Genomic DNA, 13,363 nt, shown 5'->3' on the forward strand with positions numbered 1-13,363 from the left:
GGAGGAATTGGGGCGATGCACCCACCTCATCCTCAAACGCTGTTTAAAGAAAAAAATGAACTTCTGCCCAAAGGGAAGGTGTCTTGGCTGGTGCTGCAGACCAGGTCATCCTTCCCTTGCCCCCAGAACGAGCTGGGGCTGAGCAGATGGTGTTTTCCCAGGTGAGCTCCATCCTCGTGGTTCTCCTTTCGCCTTCCAGTCGCTGCGTAGGTCTGTCAGGGAGGAGATGGCTCCTGCGTGCCAGCGTGTGCCGTTGTGCTCTCCCGTTGTCGCAGTCTCTCGAGCAGGAGCAGCACGTTGTCGGTGAACTCGTCCCGCTGCCTCCCCATCCCGCTGAGCTTCACGGGCCGCAGGCTGGTGTGAGGGGGCTCGTACGCGTGCGGGCAGCAGACCTCGTTCAGGAGGAGCCAGGTGCTGTCAGGGTCCACGTGCATTAGGTGGAGGAAAACGCTTTGGAAAACAGTGAGAAGAAAGGAAAAAGTAAGGAAAAACCCCTTTTGATTGGCACCTAACAGGGTCATTAACAGAGAGCTGCGGGGAGCTTTGATGTTGTCTGCACCCTCTGACAGCTGGACACACTTGGAGGCTCATTAGAGAGAGCTGTTAAAATGGTCCTGTGCCCAAGAGAAGACAGTTCAGTGGCTTCACACGTAATGGCAAGTGGCAGAAAACAGTTATTATGCCACACAGTAAGCTATGGACATCAAACAAGCAGCTGGTGAGTAACTGTCCCGGGCTTTGGTCTCAGCATCGCGGGCTGCTGTGGGCAAAAGCCTTTCTGAATCAGCCTGTCCCCACCGCTGGAGGGGTGACTGCTGAGTGTCCTACGACTGGTGTCGGTTTTGCACAGTTGCTCCTGCAGACGTCCTAAAAGAAATTGTGTGTGTTGTTCACCACCTTCTCTGGTTTTTGGGGAGTGAAGGGGTCAACCCACCCGGGCTTCCTTCCCTTTTCAGAGGTGGTAAAAACAAAGGTATTTCTGGGCACAGCTGTCCAGGCTGGCCCAGCTGTAAAGCTGGATGCTCTTATCAAGGACTTTTTGCTTATGGGAGATCTCCCTGATCCAGTCCTTACCAGCTGCCTCTAGATTTACTTCCTTCTGCCTGCACCTTTCACAAAGTAGGATATTCTTTTCTTCTTTTTTTAAAAAACCAAACCCCTCAACCTTCATTAACAACAGAATGGAGGAAGAGAGGGGTGACAACTTCCTCTAAAGCTTTCACTTTGAATTTCAATACCCGAGGGAAGAGGGGGGGACTTGCCTCCTGAGTAGATACTTCCCACTTGTGACTCCAGCTGCAGGAGCTGCTGCAACAAGGGTGCTGGGGACGGACCTGCGGGAGGGCAGGAAGCTCCTGGGAGCAGAGAGCAAAGAGCTGCTTTGCAGGACCTGCACTGACTCGGTTCTCCCTGGCAGTTACCGTCAGCAGCCTTTGTGCTCAGCTAGGCCCATGCCAGGGTTTAACACACAAGTTCTCTGTCTGTGCCGTGTACAAAATCAAACGAGAATTTGCAGGCTACCCTGACAGCACTGCAGGGCCTCTCCCTGCATGGAGCTGAGTGCTCTGTGCTCCTGCAGAGACCGTGAGCACCGAGGGTCCTCGACACTTGCCAGACTTACAGGTCAGCTTTCCAAGACCCCAGTAAATGCCCAGCCATGCGCCTTCAGGTCTAGTTTCCACCAAAATCATGGGGCTGTGAGGAGAACAACAGCTGGGTGAGGTAATGGGAAGGGAAATCAGAGGGTAGGCCTGCCTCTGTTCTCAAGACACACAGAACTCCTCTCTCTAGACTCAAACATCACCTGCTACAAAAGCCACACAAAATCCAGACCTGATTGCTATCAAAATTCTCCCTGAAGAACTGTTATCCCTAAAGTGAGCTTGCTTCCTATGTAAAGCAGGCAGAAATCCCTTTTAGAAGCTCTCCTCTGAAAGGGAGCGCAGTGCTGTGGGTAACCTGAAAGAGCCAAGAGATGAGATGGAGGCACAAGAAAGCTCCCTCACCTCTTCATGCTAATCCGTGGCTGTGAGACTCCTTACTCCATGAGCAGCCAAAGCTGTTGCTTTTGCCTGTCTGCTGTTAACCACTTGCTAATCTCTCGGTGCAGGTCCCTGAACAGCAGCGAGGGAAGGCGTTGCTGCTGCTGGCAGCGTCCCTCCTGGCGCTGGCAGTGCCCGTCTGAGAGGACTGGGCAAGGGAGGTGAATCACTGGGAAGTAAATGTGGGAACAGGGAACGCGGCTCAGCCGCCTTCTGCTTCTCCAGCACGTGCACAACTTTCCCTCTTCTATCGAGAGCAAAGAGAGTCTGTTCTCCAAGCCCTTCCCCAGCTGCTCTGGAGAGAGCAACCCTTGAGAGACCAGCTGGTCCCTGGACAACTCGCTGCCTCTCCTGCCCTTACTGGCCCGAGGCATGTGATTATTCCCCAGTAACCCGGAGTGCTCTGCAGCTTAAAGAACTTGACTTCTACATTTTCAAACTAACTCTGGGGTAGTTTCTAAGCAACCTGTTTCCATGGCAAAGAATCCTGGGGTTAATCCAGGTTTGTTTTCTGTTGTTGCTTTTTTCACTTAAATACCACTTTATTGAATTTTGCCTTGTGCAGGCGGCTGCTGCAGCGTCCTTCAGCCCAGCCGGCGAACAGCAGCTGTCAACAGGTACCCAGCAACCTACGCCATCCAGCCAAAAGAGGCGTAATCAGCCTTGGTATCTAAAAATGTCCCTAAATAGCTATTTGTTCAAGTTGGGCTGAACAATTTATTCTACCAGCAAAGAGCAGAGTTTGGCTATTCTGTTGCCTTGTCCCTCCCCAAGCTCTAGGCAAAGCCGTGGCACAGTGAACAGGTTGGCCAAAGGATGGGGCTTTCTGCCTTTCGCACCTCTGCTGAGTGTTGAACTGGGTACAGTTCATCACAGACTTCAGTACGAATGGGGGGAGTTAATTCAGCACCCTGGAGAAAAAAACCCAGCATTCCTATCCAGAGTGTTGACGGACAGGTCAAACATCGCTGTAAACATTTATCAGGAATTAAGTGTGAATTTCCAAACAGTCACTTTGAACTGGAAAAGAATGCAGAACTATTTCTGAAGTGCTGACACAGGCAAACGACAATTTCTTCATCTCTTTTCCTTCCAGGTTTCCCTGGAGTGAAAAGCGTGTCAGGGACGATGCAACTTGGTAAATTGACAAGAAGCTCAGGTTCTCATTTTGTGACTTTTTACAGCATTGCCCCCTCACCTTGTTCCCAGTGCTCGGACCCTGCAGCTGCTCGAGCGCTCCAGGTGGCTTTACCTGCAGTTGCACTGGCGTGTTTTCAGGGGAAGTGAAGATACACCTAGAGCTCCCTGGCCTCCCTGGCTTTCCCAAACTCTTCTTCATGAGGTACAGTTGTTGTTGGGGTGCTTTCTGTGTCTGTTCGTTTTAAAAAATGCAAAACCTTCGGATAATGTTATTTCTTGGAATATTCCCAGCAGTGTTATTTTTAAAAAAGCCTATTGTCCCATTTCTACTCCTCAGACATTCCTCAAGAGTTATTTTTTTCCTGGTGTCTATTTTTGCCTGTTGAGTATTGCATAAAGCTGCAGTTGCAAAATTCACTTATTCGCACTGGTTCATCTAATAAAACTACAGTGTCCCATAAATGGGACTAAGTGGCCTCCTTGGGGCATGAGAAAATCCCTGGTTCACAGTCAAAACCCTTAAAAAATTTTTTTTTCCAATTTTTTTTTAATTTTTTTTTTTTGGTAGCTCCAGCACCTTGGCCAAAAATTCCTGCTCAGCCCTTTGCCCCCCTACAGATTCCTCACTCAGTGCAGGGAGCTCCTGGAGCTACAACTGACTTTGTAAGACGTGACCTTGCTCTTGGCAGGTCAGAACTCATGAGCTGAATAAGAATCTGAAAAGCTGAGCAAAGGCCAGTTAGTATAAATCAATATGGCAAGCTGATTCCAAACACCTTTTTACCTCATATGATTTCTGCAGTGATAAAGCTGAGTTATGTGATGTATGTTGGTGCTCAGGCTGTGGCCAAGATTAGTTCTGGTCTGGCTGCTTCTAGAAGCATTTAAAATGCAGACTTTTTCACATGTCAGGCTGATAACATTGCCCTTGCCTAGATGGAAGGGGCCTTACATGTGACAACTTGCAGGATTACTTTCAGGCACATGCAGAGCAAGGAAAGGGACCGGAGCTCCCGGGAATGTGGGGGTTAAGCAGCTGGAGAAAGGAACCTGAAGCATGGCTGAGGAGCAATTCTTCTCCTGGCGCTGGAGCTGACTGTTGTGGTGCAGACTAAATTTGACTTCTCCAAGCTGAAACCTCCTAGCATGTGTACTACATTCAAAAGCAATTGTGCTATGTTCAACTCTGATCCATCCAGGCTGCAAGACCATGGATCAGACAGGACTAAACACGGGGGGAAAAAAAAAGAAAAACTACAAGTACTGCCATATGCACATCAGTTAATATCGGTTTAATACGAGGCGAGCCGTGATGCATGCCTCAGTGCTTATGTATGTCAGGCCAACAGCCCCCCACACTACATAGCTGTTTGCAGAAGACCTTGTTTTGTTCAGTGAAATATGTAATGCGTGGTGCATCAGAGGCATGGGGGGAGCAGTGTAGCATGTAGCATTTTTCCATTAAAACAGAATGAAAATAATGTACAGGAGAAAAACGTTACTTGCCCTGAACTTTGCTGCCCTTCTCCTCCAACAGCAGCGAGCTTGCTTGACAATACAGCTTCTAAGGACCCTCTTGCATCACAGGGCTAATTCAGTTTTCCCCCCCCTGCCCCTGCTGTGGGGGAAATTGCACAGCTTTTCAGACTGCCTTGTTAATGATTTAAAAGCTTAAGATTCCAAATATCTAGATAAATTCTGGTGTTCCGCTTTCCATTCCAGCGTTGCTTACACAGACAACGCTTTATTGTACTGAGGGTATGCGAGCCTACAGCGAAGAGCCCCTCCGCAGAACAAAGGCTGCTGAAGCCCGCTGCGACGCAATAAAAGCCACTAAGGTAAAAATAAACCTCATCTCACCAACGCAGGAAGACAAACAAAGGTACAGCTACAGCTCTGGAGCACGCTCTCCCTCTAAACCGCTGCCCGGCTGCACAAAAGCGCTTTGCCCCCCTGGGAGCGCTGTGCTGGGGCCACAGGGAACCGGCAGCTCTGCCCTCCCAAACCCGCCTGAGCTGCTCCCCGCTCATCCTCTGCCCTCCAGGGAGGACGAAGCTGGCCACACAGGAAGAAGGGGACTTCTACCCTGCTCCTTCAGCGAAGATGATGCTGTGCTGCTCGCTTATTCACACCCCGCATTCTTTAACCGGGCTCATTTTGTCTGCTGAAATCTCTGGCCTTCTTTCCAGGTGACAACATGTGACAACAGTGATTTCTTATCCTGACACCAGGCAGCAAAGTATGTCTGCCAGCACTTCATAGAGCTGATGTGTGTTCACCTGAGCTGTTGTGCTCTTTTAACGTCTCCCAGCCTTCTCAGCGCAAGGCTGGCGCCAAGACTGACAGCTTCCCAAACAAACTCCGGTCCGCCTGCCAGAGCCTGCGCTGACGTGATCACAGGAGTCCAGGGAAAAAGGAAGGATAACAGAAATAAATCCCCCAGCCTGCAGAAGGTATTAAGTGATAAAATACATGGGAATGTTTGGCACATCCTCTTGCATAGCCGCCTTCCCCGATGCCGTTTTATGCCACCAGTGGGCCAGGAGCCCTCACTATTCCAGCGCAGGAGGCACTTAGAAAAAAGCAAGTAGCACATCTTCCCCCTCTGTCCCTAAACGCACCGTGAGGTAATCTGAAAGTCAGCTGTGACTTGTGGGCAAGCTCACCTCTAGCTCTTTTTTGGTAGTAAATGACACTTCACCAGAGAAAATGGTTCACTTCCATGAGAGACCTTGTCATCACGATTCAATGTGCTGGCAGGAGGAGTGGGAAAGGTGCAGGAGGAAAGGGGTTCCTGTGCTCCCTCTGCCCCACACTGTTTGCACGGCTGATGCACCTGTGTTTGGAGGACCTTACCTCTGGGCAGCTTCTTGCAGTTTCATGGGCTGCTTGGCACTGAGGTAAATCAGGCAGGCATCTGCCACTTTATTCAGGTCACTCTCGCCTGCAGAAATGGAACAGAGAAGAAGGGTAGGAGGTAACCTACTCCGTGGCTGCTGCCTAACAGAATCAGCTCTAAATTGGCAGTAAGAGGCTTCTGAGCCTTTGAACTGTCTGACCCAGAGCTCTTCTGACCTCGTCTCTTAAGCCCCTTGCTGCAAAGCCAGGAAAGCAATCAAGGGCATTCAGAGAGGAAAAGAGCAACTACCCAGTAAGCCTTCTCCTTCATCAAAGTCAGCTCCAGAAATTTAACCTAGGAGAATGAATTTCAGAGAATTTCATTCAGCAGAGGAACGTGATGTGTGGCTTTTAAAGGGTCACCCAGAGAGATGCCCTAAAATGGAACCAGTTGAGTTAGCCACAAGTCCTATCTGGGCTCCAGTTAATTAAGAACAAAGCACAGCTCGACAGGCCCAGCTGCAGCGACCCAGGCTCTCCCTTTATGCCCACTTCTCAGGCACAAGTGAGATGAGCAGTGAGATTCTGCAAGGTGCTGGGAATCCTCTCTCCCACCTGTCTCTTGGGAGTAAAGAGTGACCGGCCCCTCTTTATGGAGCTCTCGGACTGGACAGATTAAGGCCCAGCAGGACCTGAAGGGGATGAGGCTGGAGGAGACCAGGAAATTAACCCCACAGGGCAGCAAAGGACAAGAAGCAACTGCAGGCCTGATCAGCGAGATGAAAGCATAAGAGGTAAGTCCGGCAGAGATCTTGTCCAACCCGTATGTTCCTGGGTACTCACCCATGTCCAGCTTCATACAGAGAGAGCCCAGTCCCTGCAGCACAGCCAGCTGCAACTTGAAGGCAAGTGTGTGCTTGTACACGGGCCCGGCTCTGGCGCTCGCTGGGGCTTGGCTGAGGAGGGAACTGGTCAGCTTAGGCAGAACATCCCTGGAGAATCTTTGTCTCAGAAAGTCCCCACAGTTTTGAGCCAGGGTACATAGCACCTAGCGAGGAAACATCAGTTACTGGAAGGCAAGTGCACAGACAGCTCCAGGAGGAGCTCAGTGACCCGCACCAGCTTGGGTGTTAACATGTTCACAGAATCACAGGATGTTTGGGGTTGGAAGGGACCTCTAGAGATCACCCAGTCCAACCCCCTTGACAGAGCATGGTCACCCCGAGTAGGTCCCACAGGAACACATCCAGGTGGGTTTAGAATGTCTCCAGAGAAGGAGACTCCACAACCTCTGGGCAGCCTGTGCCAGGGCTCCGGCACCCTCACAGTGACAAAGTTTTTCCTCGTGTTTCTGTGGAATCTCCTATGCTCCAGCTTGCTAGTTCTCCCCCGGTAAGTTTTTGCAGTCAACAGCAACATGCCCATATCTGCTGGAGTTTCCCATAACGAGTGGCAGACAAAGCTGGACTGAGAGGCCAAGTGACACGTACCTGCTCTTCATCCTACAGGGCTAACCTTTGGTGACTGCCTTCTTCTCATCAGCACAGAAAAGGTAAGGGCAGCTTGTGAAGCCGCCTTTAGAACTGCTGGAGGAGCCTCTGATGGAAGATGCCATTACGATATAAATCACCTTTGTGTTGGGCACGGTCCCTCTCTACAGGTGTGCCAGCCAACAGAAAGGCCAGCCCGCTGCAGCACAGGGGACCCAGCACTGCTGGTGTGCACCCAGGATCAAACCCAAACTTGCTAGAGAAGGGTCTGAAACACCTGCAGAAAGGAAAGGGGGATCCATGGGGCCAAGCCACGTGGCTGGAACGCTGTTCTCCCTCAGAACTTCACTGAGCTCCTGGTCTGTCTCGGCTCTGCACACGAAGGTGTTGGTTACATTGTGTTTGGCTTGTATCAGCACTACCCTCCCTGTTCCGAGATTTAGGAAGGAAGACACTCCTCAGTGATTTCTTACAACAAAACTCAAACTCAGTGCTAACTGTAACGATCGCTTGAACTTTTCAAGACTTAATTAGTTTTTGTGTAGCAATCTCTCTTTTAGGGCAGGCGCATGTTGAGGTATGGCTGCTCTGAAATTCTAGTGTATGGCTTCTTGAATTCGGGGAATCAAAACTTTCCTTCTATTCACACCGAAGGATTCTAAAAGGAATCTCCTCCTGCACAGCAGAGGAAGCCCCATGAAACCCCAGGGTTGGTAACCTCTGCAAACATGCTTTATTGTCCAAGTTGTGAGTCAGGAAGAGAATGCAGCCGGCTGACATGGTCGGGAGCTCTTTAACTATTACTGTGAAGCTAAGTCTTTGCTTAACCTCTCCCCTCCCCTGCCAACACCTCCATCATGAAACAATCCCTTCTCCTCAGCCTAAGGCTTCCAAAGGGGGTGCTGAGACCGTGGCTCCAGCACGGGTAAGCTGTACTACCCAGTGCCTCTGACAGGTGTGTAGGCTGTAAAAGAACTGTTTTCCTCTTCCCAGCAATAACTGCTAATATTCCTGTTTCCCCCAGGAACAGTGTCAAGGTTTTATCTGCGCACAAGCCGCAGCGCGAGCGGTACAAGCCCACCCACAGCAAGGTGATGACCCTGTGCTCCCAGCCACATTTAAAAATCGCTCCGCAAGCTCAGTGCTACTCTCCCAGGCCGCAGCGATGCCAGAGCCACTTGCCTTCTAAGCGCCAGCTTGAAGGCTGTTGGCAGGGATTCGCTGCTGTACCTTGAAGGCTCTGAGCACTGCCAGAGGGTCGTCGCTAATCAGCCGAGTGACGAGCGCTGGCCAGACACGGTGAGCCATGGGAAGCAGATGGTTTCCGTGAGGGTGCAGCACAGTTACGCAGAGCTCCAGCACGTCCAGGACCTGGGTGAGAGGGGGAGGGAACAGATTTTTGCAGCACCAGGCGTTCAAGCAGATCCCCGGCGTCAGCCAGGGAGCCAGGAGAAGGAAGGGTTTTAATACAAAAAGGTACGGTTTTAGCTCAGCGTGAACTGGGATAATGGAAGGGCCTGTTTGGGAAGGGGGACAAGTAGCGCAGTGCTGGGCTATGGAGCCAGGCTGGAACCAGGGCAGGATTCCTGGCTTGCTCGCGCAGGCTGAGCTGTGCACTAGGACCTGTGGCACGGCAGCAGGATCACCTGGGAGGGCTGGGGCCTCTGCGGTAAGAATCTGGGTTATGCCTCACTGCTGCATTTTCTGTCTCGCTTTGCAGTTTAAAAGGAGGCCACCTTCAAAGGATTTTCATAATTAAAAAAATACCCCAGGCTTTTAGCCCTGCTTATCATCACCCCAGCAACTTCAAAAACCTCCATCAGCCTGTGCACTACAGTCTGAGTGAGGGGGATGGGAGGCCTAGATAGGAGGAAGATGCTTCTGCTTCCTCCTCCAAAGGCTGCAGCACAAGACTTGACTATCAGGAGCATCAAGAAGAGATGCCTGATACGAAGCCACCCTCAGGATTCTGTTCAGCCTGGTTGCCGCTCCTAAACCACGCTACTCCCAGAAAACTGGGACTGGCTGAAGAAGACCCGTGGCTGCACTGATGCCATCACGGCAGGAAGCCCAACGTGCACTGTGCACGCGCTGAGGAACGGCAGTGCCCTTCTGGGGGCAAGTGTCCCCCCAAAGCCGGCGTCTGCTAACCTTCAGCCGCACTCGGAGGTTGCCGTCAGACAGCAAGTGGATGCACCTCTCCATCACAGCTTTGGCCAGTCGAGCATGGCTTGGCAGTGGAGTCTCTCCTTCTGTGTCAGAATTGTTTGGCTCCGGCTTAGCAAGAGGAGGAACCTCATCTGGAAGACAAAATCATTACTGAAGCCATGAAAATGACTTGGAAGTTCTACAAGATCACAATGTCCACCCGCAACCACTCTGCGAATTCCCAAGTGAGGCCTCTGGCATTTTTAAATGTATTTAGAGTCTGTGCTTGAGTTCTGCGATCTAAGTGTCAGATTCAGTTAAGAGTGGGGGACTAGGGAACGTCTGCTTTCTTTACTGGACAATGCAGTTGGCCTGACATTTGCAGTCTCTCCTCACCATGGACTTATTTGCCATTGATTTTTATTAAAAACGAAAAGTCTGCGTATTTAAAGATGGAGTATTTAAAGGTCAGGATTGCAGCACAGCCCAGTAAAGACGAAAAAGTTCCCCATATGACTCTCTGCAGGGCCTGCCAAGGCCGAGTGAGAAGGGAGTGGTGGCATCATTAGCCAGAAGAAAACAGTACAGGAATTCCCAAGGGAGGGACAGAGGAAACTTTGGGTCCTGAACCCAAATAACCTGTTACGAGGTAAAGAAAACCACCGCGTGCTTGTGTCTGAGAGCTAGGCAAGCCTTGATCTGCAAACACGTTCCTTCTCTGCCCTGCGCAGAATGAAGCAAGAGCGCTTGGCAGCACCTTACATGAGCTGACGTCAGCTCAAAGCAGACCTGGGGCTGTCAGGAGTGCACCAGGCTTTCAGCCTGCTCCTGGGCCTCCTGTCTGACAAAAGATAACCTCAGAGGTCGCCGTCTTTCTCCAAACCGAACACACTCCTCTGCAATCACACACGGTACTGACCTGCCTCCTCATCCTCTGCGTCAAGAAGATTGCCCTCTGCAATCTGCTTCTGTCTCACGTAGTCGAGGAAGAATCGTTCCACTTCTTGCCTCGTTACCACCTGCTGGCCCTGGGACAAAGTCCTGCTCTGGCACTCGGCCGCCTGCCTTCGTCGTTGTTCCTCACTGCAGGACGGTCCAAACCACTGGGCTGCAAAAGAGGAACCGATACGTCACTAAGCGACTACAATCCCCTCCGGCAAGCCAGCCAGGTACGGAGGGTTCCTTGAGAGACAAACGTGACTCTCACGTCCCACGGGATGGAACTGCAGAACCAGGGCCCTGCTGTCACACTGCTGTGACCTCCCCGATGGTATGATAATGTTAAAACCCCGATATAAAAAGGAAAACACTCCCCGTACTTCTACAGAACGCCGATGGGAACAGTAAATCCATCCTTCCTCAACCACCACAGGCTGGACAAACAGGACCTGGTTGTGGAGATCTCTGCTTAAGCACTGGCCCACCAGGCAAAGCTGCCATCATGCTGCGGGACCTCAGCTACTTGAAGTCTCCCAGGACAAGTGGAAAGGTCAAAGACAAGTGCCCTTAGTTACAGTAAGAACGAATTATGGGAAGTAAACATCATTTCGATACCTAAAGCTGTCATTACTGAGTGGAGGACCCCGAGGAAAGTGGAAGCCTGGTTATTGTAGGACTGATCTAGCGCAGACAGGACATCTTGGATAACATCTTCCACCAGTGGCAGCAGGCTGGCATCTGAATGCCTCAGCATAGTGTCCAGGACGCGGGAAGCGTGCGGCTGATGTGCCAGCTGGCGCAAATTCAGGGAAATCCCATTCACCAGATAGTCAGAATTCTCATTAATCAAACACTGCAAGGAGTTGTAACTGCAGGCCTCGCATATGTCTGCCAGCGTCCCCAGTGCCGTCTCACTGATGAGCAGAGTCTTGTCACCGGCCTTTTCCAGCACTGGGTAGAGACCTGACAGCAGAAGCAAGCGGAACTCCTTCCCGAGGACAGCAGCAAAGACACCGATGCCTTCCAGCTGGATGCAGATCTGCCAGATGTTGCTGTTCATGGTGCGGGTCGTTACGTGTGGCTCCGGGGACGCCAGGAGGATGCTGCCGCACGCGCCTCCTGGATGGGCACTAAGTCCTGAATGCTGCACGGAGCGCTCGTGCTTGATTTCTTCTGTATCAATGCTAGTGACCAAATACCAGTTTGCCTGGTCTGTGTACTCATCGAGAATGGACGTTACAGACCCTTTGAGATCATCCAGGTTCGAGGAAACGTCCCTTTCCTGAAGGACATCCACTCCCAGCCCAGCAGCTCCTGCAATCAGCTCGTTGAGGACCATTGCCGCCTGCTTTCGGTACGTGCCCGATTCACTGTACAGCCCCATGAAGTGATCCACGAGCAAATAGAGGTTCCCATAGTAGCCAAGAACACGACAAACTTGCTGAAGGAGCTGCAAAACCTTCTCCTCTGCGAAGAAGCGGAAGTATTTTTTCTGACATCCGCCTTTCCGCAAGCCGTGCTGCAAGGAGCCCTCGCAGCCCCAGCGTCTGTCTTCCACGATCTTCACATCTGTCACATCCAGCTCCAGAACCTGCATCAGTGCTCGGGACAGGCGGTGGAGGTGTGACACGGAGTTGAGGACAAAGTTAATCTTGGGGCCCAGAAGCTTCAGATAGCCGAGCAGCAAGCTCAAAGTGGCAACCTTGCCTGCGTCATCCTGAGAGTTCATCAGGCGAGGAAGAGCCGTGGCAAGGGAATGGAGGTTCTCAGAGAGGACGTCGGCCAGAGCCCGGTTCTGCGCTACGAGCCTCTGCTCCGCAATGCCCTGCAGAACCTCGTGACACCTGCTTTGGACTTCGCTGTTTTCATCATTCACCAGCCCAATCAAGGCCTTTAAAAGGTGGCTGAATGAGTCCACCAGCGACTGACTGCAGTTCCTCAGTAAGTGGTGGACCAGTTCCACCAGCTCCAGTCTCACTTTCCAGTGGGGGTGAACAGAAGAAAATTCAACCATTTTATGCAGGAGGAGAGAGAGTTTTTTGGCAGTATTTTTGCTCCAGTCAGGGCCTCTATGGACCATTAGTTCTGATATTCTGCTTTGTTCCCCCGGTAGCTTTTCTTTATTCTTTGGGACTCTGGCTAGCTGTGCATCAGCCATTACCAAGCCAACAACCAGATAAAAGAGTCTGATGGAAGAAACAGTCGGTTTGTGACCTTGTTTGATGTCTCCAGTAACGACCCGTGACAGAGCAATGGAAATCCCAGGCAGAAAAGAAGCAAACAAATCCCCACATCGCTGTGCCTCGTCTTCATCCAGGTGCCGATGCTCCTGGCAGTCACACTGCAGAACTAGGACCTGTAAGCACTTCAAAGCAGAGATCTTAATTTGCTTTGCTTTTTCTTGCTCTGCTAGGCCCAGAAGTAAAGATACCGCAAATCCTAAGAGAGGAAGGGTGGAAGGCTGGTAGAGAGACAAGATAACATCCCCATAAGCCGAATGCATCAGGGTGTGGAGGGCCTGGATCACAGCCAGCTTTAACTCCTCTGACAGCGAGGCGGGTTGGCCTGAGCTAGAGGGGGGCGTGAGGCACGTACAGAGCTCGGAAAAAAGCTCCAGCAGGAGCTCCTGCTTCTTGACACACGTTGCCGCCAGGACGGAGGAGATGCACTGCACCACGCTCTGCACCAGGCGCTCCTGCTTGGGCCCCGGCACCTTCAGGGCGAAGCGCAGGGGGAAGAGGACGTACTCCTGCAGCTCCTGCAGGG

General features: G+C 51.5%; 1 protein-coding gene across 1 annotated transcript; it reads right to left on the reverse strand.

Moving 5' to 3' along the window:
• Positions 1-215: 215 nt before the first annotated feature.
• On the reverse strand, positions 216-13,358 carry TTI1 (TELO2 interacting protein 1; the record flags this gene model as incomplete). The annotated part of the gene is made up of 7 exons (XM_009872710.1): positions 216-450; positions 6,039-6,126; positions 6,864-7,068; positions 8,741-8,881; positions 9,662-9,810; positions 10,578-10,766; positions 11,213-13,358. Coding segments are annotated over 7 exons (3,153 nt in total), but the record flags the coding sequence as incomplete, so codon positions are not given.
• Between the last annotated feature and the right edge of the window lie 5 nt (positions 13,359-13,363).

Source organism: Apaloderma vittatum, unplaced genomic scaffold, assembly GCF_000703405.1.
Source record: "Apaloderma vittatum isolate BGI_N311 unplaced genomic scaffold, ASM70340v1 scaffold24657, whole genome shotgun sequence".
Classification (NCBI taxonomy): Eukaryota; Metazoa; Chordata; class Aves; order Trogoniformes; family Trogonidae; genus Apaloderma; species Apaloderma vittatum.